Source organism: Myxocyprinus asiaticus, chromosome 40 (assembly GCF_019703515.2).
Source record: "Myxocyprinus asiaticus isolate MX2 ecotype Aquarium Trade chromosome 40, UBuf_Myxa_2, whole genome shotgun sequence".
Classification (NCBI taxonomy): Eukaryota; Metazoa; Chordata; class Actinopteri; order Cypriniformes; family Catostomidae; genus Myxocyprinus; species Myxocyprinus asiaticus.
In genome coordinates this window covers 8,507,663-8,534,368 of record NC_059383.1, presented here as the reverse complement: position 1 = coordinate 8,534,368, position 26,706 = coordinate 8,507,663, and the positions used below count along the sequence as shown (strand labels likewise).

General features: G+C 43.4%; 1 protein-coding gene across 3 annotated transcripts in view; it reads right to left on the bottom strand.

Annotated features, from left to right (window-relative positions):
• The window catches only part of LOC127430416 (gamma-aminobutyric acid receptor subunit beta-4), a 115,513-nt gene that overhangs the window by 50,929 nt on the left and 37,878 nt on the right, over positions 1–26,706 (bottom strand). For 2 of the 3 annotated variants that reach the window (XM_051680163.1, XM_051680164.1), the window contains exons 3-4: positions 22,895–22,962; positions 199–419 (exon numbers count right to left, since the gene is read on the bottom strand). In XM_051680163.1, the coding sequence (XP_051536123.1) occupies positions 199–419; positions 22,895–22,962 (289 nt within the window). Of the gene's footprint in view, positions 1–198; positions 420–2,042; positions 2,052–22,894; positions 22,963–26,706 lie in introns of those variants that run through there. The other variant, XM_051680165.1, reaches the window with a different exon arrangement.

Sequence of the window (26,706 nt, the reverse complement as noted above, 5' to 3'; positions counted from 1 at the left end):
GTTAATTGCAGCTGAACCAATTATTCATTCTTGAATAACATAGCATATTTGCTGGTTCTGGAAACAGTTGTTAAAAAACTCCTGCATTATTTAATTTATGAGGATCTTAACAACTTTACAATTTTATTAGGAAAACCAAGCCCTTATCTAAAGCACAACACACTTGGGTAACAGTGGTATAACAATAGCAATGTTTACCTCAATCCATACAGAACGGTGCCGTCTGGGTGGAGCCGAATCATTCGGTTCTTCACCGTCACTCCATGCAGGAAAGACTTCTTGTCATTCAGGAAGTAGGTGTCTGGCAGCCATAAATGATCAGCTACACGGTTGTCCAGAGTGAGATTCAAAGCCATCTCAGAGTAGGCCAAACGCTTATCCCTCCAGCTCTGTTGGAAATACATGGTGATGGTGTAGTCCTGGTGGGAAAAAATAACAACACAAAAACACACACACACACACACACACAAAAAAAATAAATAAAAAAAAATTAAAAAAAATAGAGGAACAAAGGTTAGTCCAGTTTAGTCCAGTATACAATATACTTCTGAAAAAAAGCACAATTGTATTAGCATTTGTTGTATTTTAAGATAATGAAAAATGCATCGAATCAATGGTTCCATGAAACACATTCATGTCACATATATTATGATGATGATTATTATTATTAATATTGTTATTTTTACTGCTGCTGATATTTATTTAATTAATTTTTTCATCAACTTTTTGTGTGTGTGTGTGTGTGTGTGTGTGTGTATTTGCCAATGGTAATGGGAAAACAAGTTTATTTTTCTAACCCCACTGGCAAATAGTTTTTTTTCTTGTATAAACATTTATCCCAACAAACTGTGTTAGATTTCTTTAAAAACAAAGACATATATGTTGTATGCCATTTTGCTTCTCTATTAAATCTATTTTGTATAAAGGATGTTTCTTGTGATGTTAAAATAAAACCTTTTGATCTAAAGACCTACACATAAATGCATGAAATTACCATGCAAACAAATATTAATTTGCCCTAACCCCCCACCCCCACCCACTTTTTACTCTGCATAACGTACCATTTTTTTATACTTAACTTTAGGAAAAGAAATGCTCCTTTGATATTGGTAAAAAAAAAAAAAAAAAAAATAGATTTTTTTTGTTTTGCCAAAATTTTGGTCTACATATTTCCCATATGTGTATTATTTCATAGTTTTGCTTAAATGTGAAAAATAATAATAATAAAAAGAATGGGTATCCCATGTCTTTACAGGTGAACTTGTCTTTAATTAAATACTTGCTTCATTGAGCAAATATGTTAACGGCATTGTAATTCTTTTTGAATGCAAATGAAAATGAATCCAATCAATAAATTTTACAAGTCTGCACTAAACTACGCCTATGAGTTTGGTTAATAACCTAAAATGCAAATTAAACAGTTGAATTTGAAACATTTATTACGTTGTATCAGCCCTAATTGAGTATCACACCTGAAATGAATTAGGCCTATGAAAAGAAAGCATATATACTTTATCAAGTCCATGTATGTGTTTGTTCTGGTCTGACAGCATTAAAACACCCAGGACAGACAACTCATTTTAAGCCATTTTCTATTGAACGGGAAGGTAATGCAAACATATCTAATTGATTAGGATGCGTACCAACATTGATATTGATTATTTAAGCAGCAAAAATAAACTACTTTGAATGGATGAAGTACATTTGAGCAGTGATTTTTGATGTGGGGCAAACAGCATTGGTGAAGGACACACTTAAGATCTACTGATATGACTCATTCCAGCTTCAACGCTAACTGAGAACTGGAGCAGCATCTTTAACGAAACAGCATTAGGCTAATCAACAAGCAAAGCTTCACATTTGTTCTTTTAGAAGAAGGAATAAAAAAGGAGTGAAGGAAAGAGACTTCATACTTGAGTGAATACTTGGAAAAAATAAAATAAAATCTTCTGCCCAGAACAGGATGGAAAACCTCCAGTGGATCCAAATGAGGAATTGCAGTTAGAAGAAAACAGCATCAGATCGCTCGGTCTCTCTCTTGCCTCTTGTGTCTGATATCTTTTTATTCCTCGTTCTCTCTCACTTTCTCTTTGCCTCACTGAATAAAGCTGCATATGAACTGTTAACTTTAAATACCCTGTGAATTCGCATGACCAGCACAGCTTTCAATTCTATGATGATGACGTATTCCCTATTGCAACAGGAAGTTTGTGGGACATATCAAAGTGCTTAAAAATAAGCAGCGAGTCAGTTGCAGGTGGGACATTCTCATTCTAGATAGTTAGCAAATACTATCGATGACCTCAAAGCCAATTGTAACAAAGTTCACAGTTAGGGGAAAGGAGGAAACGGGAGACGGCGAATCCAACTCAAACGGTATGTTTATTTTAAACTCAAAATCACGCTTTTCAGCGGCAACACTCAAAATCACGCTTTTCAGCGGAAACAGTTCAGCACAGACTCTGGGTGTGTGTGGTAACTCTCTCTCCCCTCACTGGCATCCGGCTCACTCTTAAAACCCATCTCCACTCAGCCATCTGAACTTAAATGGCTGAAAAGCCAGATACCAACGGGTGATCCGCACGTTGGTATCCTTCATGCGATGGAGCCACTGGAGCAGGGCGTGGTCGAACAGAGGGTGAAAGCCCATCCCAGGAGGTAGTACCAAAGGGTGAGGACCACCCACTTGATGGCCAGACACTCCTTCTCAATGGTGCTGTACCTTGCCTCTCTCGCCGAAAGTTTCTGGCTGATGTACAGCGCCGGGCACTCCTCCCCCTCCACCACCTGGGACAACACGGCTCCCAACACCCTGTCCAACTTGTCAGTCTGTACAACAAAAGGGAGAGAAAAATCAGGAGCATGTAGCAACGGCCAACCACAAAGCGCAGCTTTCAACTGCATAAAAGCCTGCTGCATGGCTCTGACCACTGGACCGGATTTGTGGCTCCTTTTTTAGTGAGATTGGTCAACGGGCTGGTGACGTCCGAATAATTAGGCACAAACCTCCTATAATAGCCAGCCAGCCCCAGGAACTGTCTCACCTCCTTTTTGGTCTTGAGTCTCAGGCAGGCCGTAACTGCTATGGTCTTATCAGTTTGGGGGCGCACCTGCCTGTGACCCAAGTGGAACTCCAGATACCGTACCTCCACCCATCCAATTGCTCACTTCTTGGAGTTTGCCGTGAGTCCCGCCCATCGTAGCAACCTCAGAACCGTCCTCAGATGCATATGCTGCTGACAATCATTACAGTATATAATGATGTCATCCAGGCAGTGGCATACACAAAGTGCGGTTTGAGGACAGAGTCCATAAGGCACTGAAACATAGCCGGGACCCCAAACAAACCGAACGGAAGGGTCATGAATTGGTGTAAATCAAACGGTGTGGAGAAGGCTGTTTTCTCGTGGGACATTGGTGTTAAGGGGATCTGCCAATAACCCTTTGTTAAATCCAGTGTCGAATAAAAGCAAGCTTGAGCCTAGAGGAGTGCAATGAACCGCTGTTCGTCTTCGGTGCGCAGCTCGAGGAGGGTCTGGTGTTGTGTCTGGTGGATGCTGGTGAGGTTCTTGAACACATCCTCCACAGGTGAGGCATCCATGGCGGCGTTCTTCCTCCCTTAATCCCAAGTTTCGGCACCAGTGTAACAAAGTTCTTCAAAACAACTTAAATGCAATGTAGACCATACATTTCTTGGCATTGTTCCTGTTTGACGGAGTGTAAGCAGTCCATGGCAGCCAATCAAAACAGCTCATTATCACGCTGTAATTCTACATTACTGTGTCTCCCTTCACATGAAATTCTGAAGGTTTCTGAAATGTATTTGTATTAGCATAGTGCTGTAGCGGCCCGTGACCACAGATACAATAGAAATGTTACAAATCACATATTTCACTGTATACATCCCATGTCACTTTGCAAAATAAGAATGAAAAAGTAAATATAGGATACATAATATTTTATTCAGTTTACACAGAGCAACATTTTTTTGACATACAATTTTTCATCACACAATAAATATGTCTTATTACCTAACCTTGTCTTTCGATTTCCAAACTAATTTTATTTCTGGCTTGTCAGGTTTAAAGTTGTTTGAAGGTCAATTTGTCTGAATTTGCAATAGAAACGACATGCTGTTACATTCACGTTCATCGATCGTGCTGTCCATGCTCGCACTGCTGGCATGCATTAATACCAAATTTAGCTTTGGTTTGGCTCTACTTTTATAGGCAGATTAATTTCTTCCCCATTGCATCTCAGTGAGGGCTTGTTGCAGTACCATATTTGGCCACAAATTTCTAAAGACCATTTCAAAGACTGTTCTTTGGTTACGTCAAGTGACATCATTGTTCCATGAACATCTCCTGCTTGTCAAAACTGAGACTATTTAGCAGAGATGGGCCATTTCTATTAAAATGAATGGGAGAAATTGGAACACCCAACATCAGCCAACAGTCAACCCACTTTACAGGTAAAATAGCAAATCACCTGATAGATAGAGAAATCAGCTGTCAATCAACTCAAGAACACGCATGCGCATTAGCTAAACAAGATGATATAATTGCCTTTTTAGCATAATTTGAGGTAAAGAAACACAATTTATTAAACCAGTTGTGATGGAACGACATGCCCTTCCCGTGGATCATTGTCGCCCCGCCTCGCATGATGGGGCTCACATGATCCCAATGAAAAGCATTGTTACCGCTGCCTTTAAACACCGAGCGCGCCTCTCCTTGGGAGACCAGTCTCTACCTGCTGGCGTGAACAGAGCGGGGAGGGTCCAGTGTGAGTTAGATGCATAATCGGACCCGCACCCCAGAAAACCAGCATGAGTTGGAGCACGCATTGCGGCCGACGGGCCAGGATGCTAAGTGCTGAGGCCCAGGGAAGCCAGACCACTCGAGTGAAGCTGCACAGTGTTGTCAGATTTTACTGCTTATTTGAAATATGTTCTTTTATCGTAATCTTGACCAACCGTTTTGGAGATTTCGGTCTTTCCCCATTCAAGTAGATAGGAGCTGCACTTTCATGCCGTCTGTTTACATAGAAAAATCGCTGCCAAAACTGCCCAAGACGTTCCAAAAACGGCCGTCGAGTGGACTGACTTACCTTGAAAAAGATAATTTGTTGAAAGGATCCGGAAATATGTCTGGACCATTCTAATTCCTTTGTTTTTGTTTACATTCTTGAAATGGTTCTATTGGAAAAAATGAGGGGCGCTGTGGAGTTTAGGAGGGCAGTAGATTCTCTGCCCCACATGCACATTTATCTAGTGTATGTCAGACACAGTGTAACGGAGGTTTCAGCTACATTATGACTTAAAAAGGATTAAAACATTATACTAGGGATGCTTTTAAGTACATATGGCAGCATTTTGAACACATTTACAGGTAAACAAAATACATTACTGACAGTTCGTAGTATGTACTGTATTTATGTTTTCAAGTGGATGAATATTAAGGCAGGGCTCTACCTTACATGCCCATGCACCTGGCAGAGTGACAGAAAATCTGACCAATCAAATGTATTTTTTTTACCTGGGGGGTTGGGCAACAGCAATCTGCACCACAGCTCAGATGAGAAGGTGTTATACTTTGCAAGTCAGGAAAGTTTCCCTTCCTGCAGTCGTGTATCCCTCTCTACCTGAGGCTACGATTAACAGTAGGACATGTCCAGCTACAGGCAGAGCAAGCAGTCTTGACATTGACATTATTTATTGACATAATTTTGTTAAGAACTGAAGGCGTACCCAGTTTATGCACCGCACACCATTGTTTTTATGTCTTTTGCAAGCTCACTGCAAAAGAGGCCAGTGAAAGAGGTTGGAGAGGGTAAAATGTTTGGATTTACGGGAGGTAGTTAAATAGGATTTTTTGACCACTTCGTAATTTGGATTATATTTTAGTTTCATTTGAAGTGTAATTTTAATTTACAAATATTTTTGGTTCATTTAAAAAAAAAAAACTTTGTGTGTTTCAATAAATTAATTGCATTTTTAAAGCAAAATCGACCAGTAGAAGTGAAGTGCGTGCAAATATCCAGAGCCTAACCTGGAAGGCCGATACAATCACTGTTAATACTAGCCGTGATTTACAGTATGTGTCACTTGACATGCAATGATCTGGTGAATCATGAACATTTTGCACTGCATAGTGACAAATAGGTGTTTAGGAAAGTGCTGTGGTTGTTTATGTTGCTATTTAGTAGGGGTGTGCAGTGAAGCTATTATCTGTATTTGTATCTGTATCTGTTCATATGACAAATTTACCTGTATCTGTCTCTGTATTCGAATGGAACCAGGTGTGGCCGTGGCTTAAACCGGAAGTGTGTCAAAACTAAATGAAATACCCATTTTTACATGTTACTCTTACATTTACAGTTTATATTAATAAAATATGCCTTTATGTATAAAATATGTATATGCCTTTTCATAATAATAGCCTAATAATAAGAATTATTATTATTATTATTATTATTATTATTATTATTATATAACTATTATTTAAAAATATATATATATTATTTTATTATAATTTTTTTTCTTACCAGATGAAGCTGAAATTGTAGGCTAGATTAATGGTGGAATATGTGAACTGTGGTTTCTCCTGGTATTTCTGATATTAATATCTGTATGAAACCGAATTTTTGTTTGTCTGTGCATGTATAACTACATTATTCTGGAGGCAGGAGGTGTCAAGCAAAATGTGAAATGTCAAGCACACATTTTGCAGTGAATAATAAATATAAATTCAAACATTAAAAGCAGTGGCAGATTGAGGCATGGGCGACATCTTGCTGGTGGCGGCACGAGGCGTCCACATAGACAAGTGGGCGCCCTGAACTCCACCAGCCATCTCATTTACTATTATTTGTAAGGTGCTCTCAAAATAGGGCTCATGGACTAAAAGGTCTTTAATGTCATTGATCAGACTCTGGACATACTAATTGCTAACTACTAGAAGGCCACATCTACACTAAAATATTTTTGTTTGAAAACGTATTAATTTAGATATGTCTATGCTTCTCATCCACACTAGAATGCCATTTTCTTTCACCGAAAATGGAGATTTAAAAAAAGGCTCTTCATAATCACATACTTTGGTCAACAATGTCATTCAGAAACTGAAAATAGAGTTTAAAACTTAAAGGGATGAGTGTCTATGTGGCCAAAAAGTAGCAATGCTACTAACTTAACTACATTAGTGTGACAGTAGCTCAGCTGTTTTCAAAATTGAGTATCTTTCCCAGTAATAAAAGCTTCTTTTTCCAACACGTATCAGTTTTTTTTTTTTTTTGTCCACATATTGTATAGCAATAATCAAATGCACTCACCTAAACTTAATGTATAAGCTTTAGAACTTCGGTTCATTCAAGTGAATTGTTCGGTTAAGTTAATCAGTTCGTTCAGACCAACTGGATAAAAAAAAAAAGATTCACTAATTAAAGTCCTTGCTACATTCTACAGCTTTCTTTCTGTAGTGAAATATTTTGCTAAAATTTTGCACACAAAGTTGGTGCAACTGTTTAGTGAATGTAACCCTTGATGTATAAGTCTCTCGGTTACACTTTCATAACTGTTTTAACAAACTGAGGGATGAGTCAAAATTATTGACTGTGGTAATCAACAACATGTCACAGATGCTGTCGATAAAACTTAAATTTGATTGAACCCAGAACATTCCTTTATGGGTAACCAGGCATTTTGAATAATTATTCTTGCTTCAGAAGCCTGGCAGAAATCTTTATGTGCTGCTTGTTTTCAAAATAATCGCTTAACCAGGAATCAATGGATGAGTTTAGACTGTTTTTATCTGTACATTTTCTGTCAATTAGAAATGAAGCATTTGCTAAGCTAGCGTACTGTCTTCTCAGTGCCTGGGAGCGATTTCATGCAAAGTTTAATCTAGAAACAGCACAGCTCTCTGTCATCGGATTTTAATTGAATTTCACTTGGAGCTTGATAATGCTGTGACCAGAGCTAATTAACACACCTGCAGCTTAGTGCATGAAACACATGAACGAGACAGCCTGGAGCATCAACACTGTCTGAACCTGAAGATGGGATTACAACCATTTATTATACAGCTGTAACAGTCAAATGTACTCAACTATTACAATTAGTTGAATAAACAACACATGGATAGCTGATGCATAACATGTCCATGAGTTTTTAAACTTTAGGTTAAAGATTTTAGGTTGTAATTTTTATCGATGTGTAAGGGAAGTGCATATTTTAAAAAGGGTGTGACATCCAAAATTCGAAAGTATGAACAAACAGTGGTCAGTTTTTTTAACACCACTGTGATAGTCTTATCACCCTATTTCTCTGAGGAAAAACTAGACAATGAAAAATGTCAAAGCTGTTAAATGAATGACTTCAAAAGTGCCTTCAAACTACCTCTCTGAAAGTGGCATATTGTTGTGTCAGGAAAAAAGTGAAGTGATGAGTTTTTTAAAAATCAGGAGCTAATGTATTCTGAGCACAGCGTCTTCTCTTCGCACACATGTGAGGCGGGGTTATTTTCGTCTGGTGCCGACTACTGCCTGTGATGACTGTAGAAGGGCCCTCTCTGATGATGAGGTCACGGCACGCCTCTGGGGCTTCGGAAAACTTCAGTAACCTAAACCATTTTATTTCCAAAGAGGGCCTAAGGGTAGCATCGCATGATACCTTATTCTCCTGGTGTGTTGTACTTATACATTATCTAATAAGAGATCTGGGGCCTGTACCATGAAGCCGGTTTCAGTGGCCAGCCAGGTAATTTTTAGTTTAGTTTGTATCAACCCTGGGTTTTACGTGCCATGGAAGTGGGTCGGCCTTTACCGGTGTTCATCGCCATAGCAACTTATGTTCTATGGCTAACCTGTTCATAGCAGGTTTTGTTCTAGGGTAACAAATCACTAACAGATACTGAACCAGTCAGCTGTGATTTAAGTGACATCTCTGACGAAATGAAGTCACTCCCCGTGTCTCTTAAAGCAAACTTCACAGAAAAAAAAAATCATGATAAATTATTTAAGTGTCTAAATATAAAATTTCATCAGATGGAGTCTTTAATTTAAATACAGTATAATTGTTTTTCATTTAATTACTCGCCATAAAATATAAAGCATCTACAAATATATGAACATAATATAATATGAAGCCATCTATAAAATGGCTAGTAAGGTGGATTAATATAATACCTGCCAATAATGATAGATTTTAAAATATAGCAGTCGCTGTGTTTCTTATTGATGTGTGTGGTAGCGGGGGCGTGGTCAAGCATCTCTCCGGAGTGAGAGAAAGTAGTAAGGGCGCTTACACCTGAGCTAAATTATGTCTAACACCTGTCTCTAATTTCAGTGAGCACGGTGAGAGCGGCATAAAAGAGCCATGCCGCCAGTAGATGCGGTGAGAGAGAGACTGGCGCAAGAAAGGCCACGACGCTGCATTCTGTTTTATTACTAGTGTATTGAACTGGAAGTATTTGAGTAAATGTTTGCCTGTAAAACCGACGAGTGTGGAACTGTAAGCGTCAGAGTGCATGATTAAAACTCCTATCTGAACCAGGAAAATCTGCTTCTCGCCTCCTCCTTTCCACTAAGTAGTGTTACATTGGTGCCGAAACCCGGGAAAAGGTTTGAAGATGGATGGAAGTTGCCCCATAGAGTCCTCCCAGTTGGCTGAGATCCTCCAAGCCCTCGCTGGCTTACATCGGAACCACCAGCAAACCTTGTTTGAGCTCCGGCAAGATCAAGACCGCCGGTTTGTGGAGCTCATGCGCGCTCAAGCAGAGGACCGACAGGCGATCCGGAGCCTCCTCAGCCAGGAGGTATCCCCAGCCGCGACCCCGGACACCCACACGCCGTTACCCCTGCCTGCGTTACAGAAGATGGGGACGGCGGACGACCCCGAGGCATTCCTGGACCTGTTCGAATGCACCGCCGAGATCTGGGGCTGGCCGCTCGGCCAGTGGGCGGCCCGACTCATTCCACTACTGTCCGGAGAAGCCCAGCTCGTGGCTCAACAACTGCCGGCGACGAGCCTCCTGGCTTACTGAGACTTAAAGAAAGCCATCCTGCAACGGGTTGGTCGGAGTCCAGAAGAAAGTCGTCAACTCTTCCGGAGCCTGAAGCTGGAGAGGTCCTACTGCCCATTTGCCTTCGCCCAATGGCTCCGTGACTCCTGCCGAAGATGGTTGCTAGCGGAGGACTGTGGCATTGACGGGATCATCGACCAGGTGGTACTGGAGCAATTAATACATTGACTGCCGAAAGGGACAGCGGAGTGGATCTAGTGCCACTGCCCGGCGTCGCTGGAGGAAGCCGTCCGGCTTGCGGAGGACCGCATGGCGGCGATCCCGAGGGTGGAAGAGCCCTCCTACTCTCTCTCCCCTCCCCCTGTCTCATTCCCCTTCCCTCTCTCCTCTCGTTCTGCTTTCTCCCCAGGGCCCATTCCTGCCCCACGCAGACGAGGAGGACTTCAGACACCGAGACCAGTTCCCCGGGCGTGGGAGGCGACACCTTCCCCTACCCCGATACCCCGCCGCTCTCCCCCTCAGAGGGGGTGCCCGCCGATGCAAGTGCGGGCATAGCGCCTGGGCCAGCCTGCTGGAGGTGCGGGGACCTGGACCACTTCCGGGATCAGTGCCCTCTGATGGAGCTGGGGACAGTGGTGCGGGTCTCTGACCTCCCGCAGGCTGCCCCCGACCAGGCTGGAGCGTACCGAATACTGGTAAGTGTCAAGGGGGGTACTCACCAAGCGTTGGTGGACACCGGGTGTTATCAAACCACTATCCACCAACACTTGGTTCAACCCGAGGCTTTGGGCACAGCTAAAACGGTGAGGGTGAAATGTGTGCACGGGGATATTCACAAGTATCCGGTGGTGACCCTGACAATTAAATTCCGGGGGAAAAAGCATAGAGTAGAGGCCGCGGTTAGTTCCCGCCTCACCCATCCGCTGATTTTGGGGACTGATTGGCCTGACTTTAGAGTTTTATTAAAGGGAATTTGTGCGGATGGGTCCTGTATTGAATTAGGGAGATGTGCAATGTGCGATGCTCTGGCAGGGGAGGCGGAGCCGGGGCCGTCCTCGACAGCTCCACGTCATAATGACGAGAGAGGGGGAGAGGCTGCAGCTCCTCCCCATCTCAGGGAATTCCCTGAGGGGGATTTCCCTTTGGAGCAGTCACAAGACGAGACCCTCAAACACACCTCCAACCAAGTGAGAGTCATCGATGGTCAACGACTCCAGCCTGACATCACCCTTTCATACCCCTATTTTGCGATTATAAATGAGCGGTTGTATAGAGTGACACAGGACGCTCAGACTAAAGAAGATACAACCCAACTTTTGATACCACGGAGCCGTCAGGAAATGGTATTCCAGGTGGCTCATTATAATCCCATGGCGGGTCACTTAGGAGAAAGGTCTAATAGCCCGCTTCTATTGGCCGGGCATTGGCGGCGATGTCCGCAGGTGGTGTGCGGCATGCCGCGAATGCAAGCTGGTTAATCCACCGGCCACCCCAAAAGCGCCATTGCACCCTCTTCCGTTGATTGAGGTCCCCTTTGAGAGAATTGGAATGGACCTCGTCGGGCCATAAGAACGGTCAGCACGCGGACATTGCTTTGTATTACTCCTAGTGGACTATGCAACGCGATATCCGAAAGCAGTGCCTCTTCGCAACACCTCAGCACGCAGTGTAGCGGTGGCACTCTTCAAAATAATCTCCCGGGTGGGGATTCCAAAAGAAATCCTCACCGATCAGGGCACAACGTTTATGTCACGGACACTACGCGAGCTGTACGAATTGTTGAGTATTAAATCAATTCGCACCAGCGTGTACCATCCTCAAACGTATGGCCTGGTGGAACAATTTAATAAAACCCTCAAAAACATGATTCGTAAGTTTGTGCACGACAATGCTAGAAATTGGGATTAATGGCTCGACCCCCTGTTATTTGCAGTACGAGAGGTCCCGCAAGCCTCCACTAGCTTCTCCCCATTCGAGCTGCTGTATGGGCGACACCCACGCGGTGTGCTTGATGTATTACGAGAGGCCTGGGAGGAGGGACCTTCAAATAGTAAGAATGAAATTCAATACGTTCTTGATCTCAGAGCAAAACTCCACACTTTGGGGCAACTAACACAGGAGAATTTGCTCCAAGCCCAAGAACGACAGCGCCGACTGTATGACAGGGGAACTCAGCTAAGGGAATTTTCACCGGGAGATAAAGTGCTTGTATTGCTTCCCACATCGAGCTCTAAATTACTCGCCAAGTGGCAAGCGCCCTTTGAGGTCACACGACAAGTGGGAGATCTCGATTATGAGGATAAACGAACCGATAGAGGGGGCGCACGTCAAATATACCACCTCAATCTCCTGAAATTGTGGAGGGAGGCGATCCCTGTGACGTTGGCTACGTTAGTTCCCGAGAAGGTGGAGCTCGGACCGGAGGTGAGTTCAAAACATAAACAGTTCACCCCGGTCACTTGCGGAGACCACCTCTCACCGAGTCAACTCGCAGAGGTTGCCAGGTTGCAACAGGAGTTTGCGGATGTGTTTTCCCCTCTACCGGGATGTACAAATCTCATTCACCACCACATCGATACCGAGCTGGGGGTCGTGGTACGTAGCCGCCCCTACCGATTACCCGAACACAAGAAGAAAATCGTTCGGGAAGAATTGGATGCAATGCTCGATATGGGGGTAATAGAAGAATCCCACAGCGACTGGTCCAGTCCAGTTGTTCTAGTGCCTAAGAGTGATGGGTCTGTACGGTTCTGTGTGGATTATAGGAAACTCAACGTGGTGTCTAAATTTGATGCGTCTCCAATGCCTCGTGTTGCTCGATCGGCTGGGCACTGCTCGATTTTATTCGACATTGGATTTGACGAAGAGTTCTTGGCAGATCCCCTCGACACCAATTTCCCGTGAAAAAACTGCCTTATCCACACCGTTTGGATTACACCAGTTTGTGACACTTCTGTTCGGTTTGTTTGGAGCCCCGGCTACGTTTCAGCGTCTCATGGACCGAATCCTCAGACCGCATTCAGATTACGCCGCTGCCTATTTAGATGACATCATCATTTACAGCAATGACTGGCAGCGGCACATGCAACATCTGAGGGCGGTTCTGAGATCGCTGCGCCGAGCGGGACTCACAGCAAACCCAAAGAAGTGCGTGATTTGGCAGGTGGAGGTACGGTATCTGGGGTTCCACTTGGGCCACGGGCAGGTGCGTCCCCAAATTGACAAGACAGTGGTGATTGCGACCTGCCCGAGGCCCAAGACCAAAAAGGGGGTGAGACAGTTCTTGGGGCTGGCTGGCTATTATAGAAGGTTCGTGCCTAATTATTCGGACGTCACCAGCCCGCTGACTGATCTCACTAAAAAGGGAGCTCCAGACCTGGTCCAGTGGATGGAGCAGTGTCAGCGGGTGTTCATGCAAGTTAAAGCCACACTTTGCGGGGGGCCACTTTTACATTCACCTGACTTCTCTCTCCCTTTTGTTTTACAGACAGATGCTTCAGACAGGGGGCTGGGGGCCGAACTCTCACAGGTCGTGGAGGGGGAGGAGCGCCCGGTGCTGTACATTAGCCGTAAGCTCTCGTTGAGGGAAACGAAGTTTAGCACCGTGGAAAAGGAGTGTCTCGCCATCAAGTGGGCGGTCCTCACACTCCGATACTACCTGTTGGGGTGGGCCTTCACCCTCTGTTCTGATCACGCCCTGCTCCAGTGGCTCCACCGCATGAAAGATACCAACGCGCGGATCACCCGTTGGTATCTGGCTCTTCAGCCGTTTAATTTCAATGTGGTACACAGACCGGGGGCGCAGATGGCTGTCGCCAACTTCCTCTCCAGGAATGGGGGGAGTGGTAGGCAGGCCGGATGCTGCCCCGGTCTGAGTCGGGCGGAGGGGATATGTGGCAGCGGGGGCGTGGTCAAGCATCTCTCCGGAGAGAGAGAAAGCGGTAAGGGCGCTTACACCTGAGCTAAATTATGTCTAACACCTGTCTCTAATTTCAGTGAGCACAGGGAGAGCGGCATAAAAGAGCCACACCACCAGTAGACGAGGTGAGAGAGAGACTGGCACAAGAAAGGCCACGACGCTGCATTCTGTTGTATTTCTAGTGTATCGAACTGGAAGTATTTGTAAATGTAAATGTTTGCCTGTAAAACCGACGAGTGTGGAACTGTAAGCGTCAGAGTGCATGATTAAAACTCCTACCTGAACCAGGAAAATCTGCTTCTCACCTCCTCCTTTCCACTAAGTAGTGTTACAATGTGTTAATGGTTTTAATTTCTTCATAACTGTACAGTGATCCTTTGTGTTATGTAAATATGTTTTAATTCTTCATAATTTCCCCACTTGTGGAGGTTTTTTTCACCCAATTTGGAATGCCCAATTCCCAATGCGCTTTTAAGTCCTCGTGGCCACGTAGTGATTCGCCTCAATCCGGGTGGCAAAGGACGAATCTCAGTTGCCTCCTGAGACAGTCAACCCACGCATCTTATCACGTGGCTTGTTGAGCGCATTGCCACGGAGACATAGCGCGTGTGGAGGCTTCACGCCATCCGAGCACCCCACCGAGAACGAACCACATTATAGTGACCACGAGGAGGTTACCCCATGTGACTCCACCCTCCCTTGCAACCGGGCCAATTTGGTTGCTTAGGAGACCTGGCTGGAGTCACTCAGCACACCCTGGGATTCGAACTAGCGAACTCCAGGGGTGGTAGCCAGCATCTTTTACCACTGAGATACCCAGGCCCCCTGGAGTTTTCATTTTTCATATTTTTTATAAAAATCTCTTGTTGTGCTGTTTAAATGTATTTACATTTTTCATATTTTCATAATGATCAGGCTTCAGTGGAGAGGTAAATCCTGGTAACTCTGTCACGAGAAGTGAATCTAAATCGCTGTTCGCTGCAAACATCACTCATTCATGTGCACGCATGCATGAACAAATCTTAAACTCAGGATCAAAACCTGAGTTGACAGAGAAAGCTGACGAGCCGCATCATAGTAACAATTAAGCCTGATTTGATTGGTTTGGTTTTGCCAACTCGAAACCAATCCTGGAAACCTGACACCCTGTCTACACCGGGCACATCCGTTGATGCAACGTGCCGCAGCGGCTTGAGGCTCTCTCAAAGTCTTTCTAGCAAGTCAGTCCACTGTCGGTCATCTTTGGAACACTCTCAGGAGACTATTTCCAGTCATGCCAGTGCAGCTCCTACAGTATCTACTTGAATGGGGGTCAACCGAAATCTAAAAAATGTTGGTCAAGATTACGATCAAGGAATATATTTCAAATCAGCAATAACATTTTGTAGCATTGGAATCATAAATTGTGCTTCTTTACCTCATATTATTAAAACATGCAATTTTTCCGTCTTGTATAGCTAATATGCATGCGCGTTCTTGAGTTGATTGACAGGCAATGTCTGTATCTAAAAGGTGATTAGCTCTTTTACCTTTAAGGTGGGACTTCCTTCCTACATCCATTGACCGTTGGGCACTAGAGCTTCTTAGTTGGGTGTTCCAATTTCTCACATTCATTTAAATCAAAGTGGTCCGTCTCTTTTAATAAATAGTCTCTGGGCTGTCTACACTGGAGGCATCGACACAAATGTTCTAAACCATTTCATTTGTGTAGTCGCAGCAGCACGTGCAGCGCAAAATGGAATGTGACACCCGCTGCAACGGACGCTTCCAGTGTAGACAGCAACATTGATTAGAATGGGGTTCTATTGCTTTTGACACAACGCTCGCATCCGGTGTAGATGGTGTGAGTTTGTTCAATGAGCGTCATGGTACAGGCCCCATATCCAGATCCAAAACTTAACGAAATGTGTTTTTTTTAAAACTCATTCTCAATTTCTTAACGTTGTTGTTTTACAAATTATGCAGTAATGAAGAGCGGTTTTGAAACGCTGCATATTCAGTGGAGAAAAACATTGATCCAGTGTGGATAAAAGTATTCAAATGAAAACATACAGTATTAGTGTGAATGGTGCCTAAATGAAAACTTTTTCATGAACAGAAATAAAAATAAAACCTAACATAATGGAAAAACTAAACAAAACAAAATGTATGTCTAACAATTAGTCCAAAACTAAATAATAATAATAATAATAATAATAATAATAATAATAAATTATTTTAGATTTAGTTTTTGATAAAGACAGTATATATTATACAATTTGAAAACTTTACAAGTTGCCTTCAGTAAACAATTAAATATCAGCAAAAAATGTCCTGATTACTTTCGTAACCTCCGTTCCCTGATGGAGGGAACGAGATGTTGTGTCGATGTAGTGACACTAGGTGTCACTCTTGGGAGCCCTAAACACCTCTGATCTTTGAAAAAAGGCCAATGGGAATGGCGAGTGGAATTTGCATGCCACTCCCCCGGACATACGGGTGGTATGCAACCACTCATTCAGGTTTTGTGCTGCGGAGCCGAGACAAGGTCCCGGCCATTTCAGCGGGTAGTTCAGCGTTGTGGCAAGAGGGACACAATGTCTCATTCCCTCCATCAGGGAACGGAGGTTAGGAAAGTAACCAGGATGTTCCCTATCTGTCACTCACTCGACGTTGTGTTGATGTAGTGACACTAGGGGTTCCTATACAAAACACCATGACTACTGAACTGTGTTATGTGGACTAACGGTGCGAGACGGGCAGACCTCTGTGTACCTCATAGCGAGCGCACCAGGCCGTCACGTAACCTCCCCCAATGCTCTTATGAGCGTCGAATGGTCCTTCGGGAACAAGTTGACTGCCCAGCGAATAGGGACAGCCATAGCCTCTTTTCCTCTTTTTTCTCCCAAAAAAGTGTAGAATTTGTTAATCGACTGGGGGCCATAAATTTCTACGTCGAGGGGTGTCACTCCCAAGGGAAAGTCACCACGGAGACCACACCCCACCCAGAGAAGGGGGGATGGTATTTTGAGTGGAAATACGTCAAATGGTCTTACAGAGTCTTGTCAGAAGTATGTCATGTGGAGAAGTCGCCTGGTAGGTCCTACCCAAGGGGGGAGGAGTTTCTACAAGCATGGTGACCGGGGGCAGAGGGGCCTCTGCCCAAGGAAGATGCAGTTTACCGACAGGGAAACGATTTAGCGGAAGATATATCACATGGGGTCACCTATGGGGAACCAGCGCATGTGGAGCACCTACCCCAGTACAGGGTTTAGTTAGCACATGTACTGGGCTGGCAGCGTGTTTCTCCGCAAACTCGCCTGCCACAGGGCTAAGGAGGAAAATCATCCAAGGATCACAACTTGTGAACATGACTGGTAGTCAAAGACGCAAGTCTTCACCTCATGGGAGGGGAAAGGCGCTATCTGCAAGCGGTACACCCGGCCAACTGTCCCGGAAATTACCTGTTCAGACCTGAAAACACACGGGATGAAACCGGCTCAACCTGGAGATTATAGAACCTCGCAAAGGTGTTGGGTGTCGCCCAGCCCGCTGCTCTGCACATGTCTGCCAAAGAGGCACAAATGGTCAGGGCCCAGGAGGCCGCTACACTCCTATTAGAGTGGGCTCGTAGTGCTATGGGGGGCGGCACGTCCTGAGCGTGACATGCCATCATGATGGTGTCAATGACCCAGTGGGTGATCCTCTGTTTGGAGACAGCGCTTCCTTTCCGCTGTCCACCAAAGCAGACAAAGAGCTGCTCGGAGCTTCTAAAGCTCTGCGTGCGATCCAAATAGATGCGTAAAGCATGCACCGGACACAGCAATGCCAAAGCTGGGTCTGCCTCCTCCTGCGGCAGCGCTTGCAGGTTCACCACCTGATCCCTAAACAGGGTCGTGGGAACCTTGGGCACATAGCCCAGTCAGGGTCTCAGGATCACATGATAGTAGCCCGGACCGAACTCCAGGCACATTTCGTTGACAGAGAAAGCCTGCAGGTCCCCTAACCTCTTGATGGAAGTGAGCGCAGTCAGGAGGGCAGTCTTCAAAGATAGTTCCTTAAGCTCAGCTGACTCCAGGGGCTCGAAGGGGGCTCCCAGTAGACCCCGAAGGACTACAGAGAGGTCCCATGAGGGGATGAGATGCAGTCTGGAGGGATTCAACCTCCTAGCACCTCTCAGGAACCCAATGATCAGGTCATGCTTCCCTAAGAACTTACCGTCCACTGTGTCGTGGTGTGCCGCTATAGCGGCTACATACACCTTCAAGGTGGAGGGGGACAGCCACCCCTCCAGCCTCTCCTGCAGGAAGGAAAGCACCGATCTGACTGCGCATCTCTGGGGGTCTTTGTGTTGGGAAGAACACCACTTAGCAAACAGACGCCACTTCAAAGAATACAGGCACCTCGTAGAGGGAGCCCTAGCCTGAGTGATCGTGTCCACCACCGCAGGTGGCAGGCCACTTAGGTCTTCTACGTCCCATCCAAGGGCCAGATGTGGAGATTCCAGAGGTCTGGTCGCGGGTGCCAGATGGTGCCCCGTCCCTGAGAAAGAAGGTCCTTCCTCAGGGGAATTCGCCGGGGGGGGGGGGCGGGCTGTCGCGAGGAGTGTGAGGTCCAAGAACCATGTCTGGGTTGGCCAGTAGGGTGCTCCTCGTCCTCCCTGACCTTGCACAGGGTCTGTGCAAGTAGGCTCACTGGGGGTAACGCATATTTGCGTAGTCCAGGGGGCCAGCTGTGTGCCAGCGCGTCTATACCGAGGGGTGCCTCAGTCGGGGTGTTCCAAAGTGGGCAGGGGGAGGATTCCCGGGAAGCAAACAGGTCTACCTGTGCTCAACCAAATCGACTCCAGATCAGCTGGACCGCCTGGGGGTGGAGTCTCCACTCTCCCCTGAGTGTAACCTGTCATGATAGCGTGTCCGCTACAGTGTTGAGGTTGCCTGGGATATGAGTGGCTCGTAGTGACTTGAGGCGCTGCTGACTCCAGAGTAGGTGACGGCGGTCGAGTTGTAACATGCAACGGGAGCATAGACCGCTTTGACAGTTGATGTTGTCCGTCCGGACCAACACGTGCTTGCCCTGGATCAATGGCCGGAACCTCCGCAGGGCGATCAGTACTGCCAACAACTCGAGGCATTTGATGTGCCAACGCAGCCGCGGGCAAGTCCAGGAGCCGGCAGCTGTGTGCCCATTGCATACGGGGCCCCAGCCCGTCTTGGAGGCATCTGTCGTAACCACAACGCACCTGGAGACCTGCTCTAGGGGCACCCCTGACCGTAGAAATGCTAGGTCATTCCAAGGGCTGAAGAGGCGGCGTGATTGGCGTGACGACCGCGCGATGTGTCCTGCGGCGCCATGCCCATCTTGGGACTCAAGTCTGAAGCCAGTGCTGAAGCGGTCTCATATGCATCAACCCGATCGGTCTGGCAACCGCAGAGGATGCCATATGCCCCAGGAACCTCTGAAAAAGTTTCAGTGGAACCGCTGTCTTCTGTCTTCTGTCCATCATCAAGACTGTGTCCAACTCCAAACCAAGAAAAGAGATGCTCTGAACCGGGGAGAGCTTGCTCTTTTCCCAGTTGACCCGAAGCCCTAGACGGCTGAGGTGCCTGAGCACCAGGTCCCTGTGTGCGCACAGTAACTCTCAAGAGTGAGCTAGGATAAGCCAGTCATCGAGGTAGTTGAGTATGCGGATGCCCACTTCTCATAGCGGGGCAAGGGCTGCCTCTGCGACCTTCGTGAAGACACGAGGGGACAAGGACAGGCCGAAGGGGAGGACCTTGTACTGGTACACCCGGCCCTCGAAAGCAAACCGCAGGAAGGGTCTGTGTCGAGGTAAAACCGAGACGTGGAAGTACGCGTCCTTCAGGTCTACCACCGTAAACCAATCTTGATGCCGAATGCTCGCTAAAATGCATTTTTGCGTCAGCATCTTGAACAGGAGTCTGTGCAAGGCCCAGTTCAGAACTCACAGGTCCAAGATTGGCCGCAAACCACCACCTTTCTTTGGTACGATGAAGTAAGGGCTGTAAAACACTTTCTTCATCTCGGCAGGAGGGACAGGCTCTATCGCGCCCTTGCGCAGAAGGGTCGCGATCTCCGCACGCAAGGTAGCGGCCCTCTCGCCCTTCACCGACATGACGCAGATGCCGCTGAACCTGGGCGGGCGCCTGGAAAGTGCAAGCCACACGTCCAAACTCCGGGCGAGGGGGACCAAGGGGATAATCACATCGGACTTACTGGCGGGTGGGGCCTCGCGGTGGGGCAGAGCCTGAGGCGCCACATCGCGGGAGTTCGAGCCCCGTGGCCGTGCTGAGTCCAGGGACATCAAAGCACTTACCTGGCTCCTGATACCCACCATAAGATTGGTCGAGGAAGGGGAGGAGGAACATTGTCCCTGCAGTCTGTCGGAGCCAACCCGGTGTGGACATGTCTGTGCCACAGCTGGGCGCACAGGGGTGGGGTGTCCACTGCTGGAGCGCCAAACATGCGAAAATGGGATGGTGGATGGCGGTCGTGACGATGGCCGTGCACACCTGACATGTGACCCAGAGAACAAGGAAACCACTCTTTTGTTGAAGTTTTGGGTACCACAGCCTCTTGGGCATGCGGCAAAAATTAAACAAAAGATTCTCCTCCCGGCCCTCCACCGGGGGATGGAGTGGTCTGTCTACCAGCTCTGTAGAAGCGAATCTCCTGGGTCACCCATCTTAGGGGCACTTCGAAGCCTTCCTAGGGTTATTGGCGGCCAGCCGTGAGACGGCGTTTTTTCATCCAAGTTATGAATTTTATTTACGCACAAAAACAGAATATTTGCAAATAAAGCAGCGATTCTATCCCATGTGTTCAAAATCGTCACTTCTGGGGAAACTGGCGCAAAGTAGAACTGAACATGGAATATGAAACGACTCTGTTTAATTTTTTAAACAAAATGAAATTCTATTGGAATGTATTCAGAAATTTTTTACAATCATAGTTTATGCACATGTACTTTTATAGAATTAAAAAACATCCACCTCAGAGCATGCATATACAGTATATGTTTTTTATGCATATTGTGGAGATTTTCCGTGCATATTGGTGTTTCCATCCTGCATTTCTTATGCAAAATCCCCAAATATGCATAAAAATATGTGGATGGAAACCCAGCAATAGATTAGAATAAGGATAGCTAAACTAAATTAAAAGGACCAATTGAAAATAAAATAGAAATAAAATCTAAATGAAAATTAAAAACTGTAATAACCCTGATCTGATCTATGATCATATTTCCTGCTGTCAAACCATTACAATAAAACAGATAGTTCTGATTCTGATTTTAAAGCTGTAGCATTACATGGTGAAAGACCTTTTTATAAAAGCAATAAGCTACTCAAGTCTGTGCGTAACAGTAATTTTACCGCAGGTAGAACACTCTTTACCTATGACAAAAATCACTGTAATGCACAACCTACTGTAGCTTATTGCTTTATTATTCAACATTAAACTGAAAGAAGAACCGATCCAGGTGCAGCACTTCTGTTCAGAGGTACTTTATGGATTCAGGCTGAGTCGTTGAAGCGAGTTGCTAATAAAACCAAATCCCTGACTCTGCACGAGAAAATGATGAATGCAATAACACTCTATGGGGTCTCTACGGTAAGTATGTATGGGGAGTTGTCAGCAGAAATGTAGATGACTGCTCTTTAAGTAAACTGCTTTTTAAGGGCTCCAGGGCGGTGTTTAACTTGAGGTGATGGTCCAAAGCCAAAAGGTCTACTAGCGCTACATAATTGGTCATGACCGCAGTTATTCATAATCATGCATACTGATCATTTTCTTATTGAGCACCATAAAGATTCAATAGAACAGGCCTTTAAACATATGTTTAAAAAGAACCGTTGCTAAATTCTACCTAATGGCCACTAATATCCAAATATTACTGATCTATAGAACTTAATAAATGTGAAATATGAGGACTTTTAAGTGTCTAACAATTGAATTTACAAGATAAGCACAACCTTACAAAAAATTTTGAGTTCGGACAAACTTGCTGCACCCTTGCCACAAATTTCCCACTCATTATTTTCACATGCAAATGAGCTTACAGTACACCACAACTGTTTGCCAGAAGTTTGCATTTCTTCACCGGTAGTGGTGAACCTGCAGCAAACCTTTGGCAACAATGAAGAGTTTGCAGCAAAACTCATTTGCATGTGAAAATAATGAGTTATGAGTGGCAAATTTGCAGCAAGTTTGCCAGAATTCTCGATTTTTGTAAGGGACATGAACTAAATCACTAAGTCGTAATTACCAGTGAAGAAACTATGATTTTCTTTGAGCCCCGACTTTAAGAAGTGGGCGCATGACAACTAAATATTTATAGCGGAACTAATTTATAGGTCAAAATTAAGTTGAGAATGTTGACTGTAAAGTTCAGTTTTTGAGCATTTTGTGTATTGTTGATGATGAATAGCTATAATTTGCCTGAAAATACTTCTAATTTAGCTGTGGCATGCAATATTGAGTCTCCCAATGAAATCCTGTATCCATTTGGGGTAGTTGTTTGTAATGCCTGATCAGAAACGTCTGATGCTAATTTGTACTGTAGCTGATCCCATAAATGCAGTATATCCATTTACCATACAGCACAGACTCAACGTTTTGAAATATAATAATGTGATGTACTTGCGCTGGATAGACTATGTTAGCTTAGTAGGATAATTTAATAGCTTGCTAGCAATAAGCTATGCATGATGAAATGTTAGCTTAGCAGGCAAATCGCTTAGCATACTATATGACAAAACATATACCATTTGTAGCTTTGGTTAAATCTTCTGATATGTCATGTAAAGATTATATGACATTAATAAATTTCATTGGGGGACTGTATAATGATTTAAGAGGAGACAGTTTATTTCAGTTGTGCTGAAAAAGCTTTGATAGAAACAACTGACAGCAACAACATTATAATAATGCCCAAATCATTGTTACGAACCATGTTGACTTCTGAAATGGAGTCAATACTGGCTATATTTATGCTCATTCCCACGATGACTGGAGGACCTGGAGAAAAGAGAGAGAAAGAGAGAGAAAACATCAGTGAATTAGAACATGCAACCAATTATGCCTTGAAAATAACTAATAAACTCTTTGTGTGATATGACATGTATTAAAATTTTGAGTCCCCATTTACATTCACTATATGGAAAAGAGTGGCCAGCGCATTGTTCAACATTTCTCATTTTGGGTTCCACAGAAGAAAGAGAGTCATTAAGTGTTTGGAACGACATCAGGATGAGAAAATAATAATACAATTTACATTTTTGGGTAAGCTATTTTGTTTAAATCAACAAGTGACATAATAGTGGGGCCGATGTGCTTGTCAAGCTGAACTCTTTAAATATACATCTTAAAACTCTATTTTTGTTATTAGAGAAAAAATAGTGTAGCTTATAACAAACAAGATAGATGCCATTTGTTTTATAGGTGTGCTGTATGTACAGTATATGCAGGGGCGTTTCTAGACCATTTTGCTTGGGGGGGCCAGGGGACTTTCAGATGGTCTCTTATGCACTATAAGCGAATATTTAATAAATATTGAACTTAAATTAAACTTTCCCGCACTAAAAATTATTATGCAGTCATAATGCATTGATGGTTTGTTTAAATATTATTTTTTGTTTTGTTTTTTTTTTTTTGGTCTATTTACTATGATGTGGGTTCACTGAACTCTCATTGGGATGGAAAAATGAGAATACCACTCTTACTATTCTACCACTTCAATTTAGGGGCGCCACTATAACCGCCCTTGAGTATACTTGATATACATTCAATATGTTGTTTTCTAGTGTCTCGTGCCATAACCAGTGACTTTTTAAGATGCTTTGTCAAGTTAAAAAGTAGTTCAACTAAAGAGAATACTTCAACTAAAGTAAAAAAAAAAAAAAAAAATAAATAAATATATATATATATATATATATATATATATATATATATATATATATATATTTCTTTCTATTGCGTTTTATAAACATGTCCTAAGTGAACACCTCCTAACTTATAATGTGCTGCCAGTTCTCTGTAAGTGTGGCTCACATGAGATTACTGCATTTATTGTTGTGGTTTTTGTGGTTGTTGATGTAATTAATTGCACCAAATGAACGTGTTAAATTCACAGCCCTAGTTTAAACAGTACAATTAAAAATAAGATATGATGGATAGAAAAAAAAAAAAAACATAGTAAAAAGCAGATTTTACAAAATTAATTCCGGTCCTCTTTTCAAGTTATCTGGCCATATTGTGTCTAAAATGAAAGTTACTTGATATCAACCAGAGACTATTTAGCAGAGACGGACCACTTCTATTCAAATGAATGGGAGAAATTGGAATGCCCAATGGTCAACAGATGAAGAAAGGAAGTCCCACCTTGCAGTTAAAAGAGCCAATCACCTTTTAGATACAGACATCGCCTGTCAAACGACTCGAGAACACGTATGTGCATTAGCTATACAAGCCGGGAAAATTGCTTTTTTAGTGTAATCTGAGGTAAAGAAGCACAAATTATGATACCAGTGTTGGCAGATTTTACTGCTGATTTAAAATATGTTCTTTTATCATAATCTTGACTAACCGTTTTGGAGATTTCGGTCTTTCCCCATTAAAGTAGATAGGAGCTGCACTTGTATGCCGCTTGTTTAGAAAAATAGCTGCCGGGGAGCGTTTCAATGATGGCCGCTGAGTGAACTGACTTTGTATCAAATTCTTGTTAATCTCAGCCATGCTGATATTCAGTAAAACGATACTTTGCTCATGTGATATTGCTTAAATAAATCTCAGTTACTAGCAGTTTTAAAATTGTGTGGATACACATGATGACACTTTCATCTATCACAAAATTGTGTGTGATATTTGTGTGCCAGCTTGTGTCGAACATTGTTTGTGAATCCACCTCAAAGTTACATCCTCCTTAATGTTACACCATTATTGTTTTTTTTTTTTTTTTTTTTACATAATTGTTGCAAGTAAACATAAAAAAAAAATAAAAAAATAAAAACATTTCTATTTAAATCTAATAAGATATTTTAAAAGTAATTTTAGCATACCATAAAATCCAAAATAAAAGTTTGTTAAAAATAGTAAAATACATCATCATTGTCAGTACCAAAACTTATGTGATTAAATCAGTCAGGGGCCAGCTTTCCATTCCAAGAAAAAGCATTTTGTACATGTTTTGCACCTTGATTTGTACACATATCAACGTTGTGACCAGGGAATGGAATACAGTGGCTGGAAATTGAGGCGAAAGAGTAGACAAGCACAGAAGAGAAACTTCTTGTTCAAGCACTATTTCTGAGGCTGTACTGAATTAGGCCTGGTCCCTCACGTGGCCCCCCTAAATTAGAGTGGTAGCTTAGTAAGAGAGGTATTCTCATTTTCCATCCCACCGAGAGTTCAGTGACCCCACATCATAGTAAATAGGCCAGTCATATTATATTTAAACAAAACATCAATGCATTATGACTGCATAATAATATTTAGTGGGGTAAAGTTTAATTTAATTTCAATATTTATTAAATATTTGCTTATGGTTAGTAAGAGATCATCTGAAAAGTCTACACACTGTGTTCAATGTGTTCAAGTGTTCAGTGCAACTGCCTTGCATGTTCTGTCTTAAACACATATTAAAAAAACATTAACACATTCTAAAGACCGTAAATTGTATGCATAACTTACACTTTAATTGAATTCATTAATTAATGAATACTTGTGACACCTCTGACGTTTAGTGCTGTGGGTGGAATTGTCAGATGGTCACTTTTGTATTTTTTCCACTGTCTTTAATGTTTTGCACTGTACAATGCAGAAACAAGACAAATGTATAATGTACAATTGCTTTATTACAGCAAATACAACTGTCCCTGAAGCAAAGAGGTCGTTCAGCTGCTCCATGACAAAAAGGCGGGCTCCCTCAAGATAATGCGTATTTACAGTTCATGGAAATGTGCGATGTTTCGCATTTTCTTTAGTCGAATTTTCAGGAATGCGAATAAAAAAAACAAAAAACATTTTGATGGAAACCCAGCTAATGAAGCAACTCTGATGAAACAGCACGCAGGAACAGATGTAAAGAAACAGGTAGGCTATGAAGAAACAGCAGCTAGGGTTATACAGGGCCACACCACACCTGCAGTGGCAAATTTAATATGAATACACTTAAAAAAATAAAAAAATAATTTGAAACCCTTTATAAACCACCCTACTAAATCCCAAATGCCTTACCTTCCGTGAGAAAGGCTCTTATACACTAAGCTCACCATATCAACGCACTTCAACCTAATAATATATACAGATATATATTGGTACCGTTGGGTTTAGGGGCAAGAATAAAAAGCAGACATGCAACTAACCGGGAGAGAGAGAACAAAGCTGCAGTGTTGATCCTGCTGCTTCAAGAGAAGCACTAAATACTTTACAAGGAAGATAACAAACACAACGTCCTCTTTATGAACACCATTTATCAATCAAATACTTAACCAATCAAAAGGGAGAGGCACACATGTGCTCAATAACAGAGAATTCTGCTTAACATTAGCAACCACATTCTCTAATAAAAGGTGCACACCAAGCATGCTCAATAAGGAATGCGAAGAAATAAAAATGATAAAAAAATAAAATAAAAAAAATAAAAAAACACATTAAAGCCACCTTATTGTTCACTTATAATTATAATGCATGGAACTTTTTTAAACTCATGGTACTTGTGATAGATACATGCATTCAAAAATTAACTTGGTACTCTGGAACATT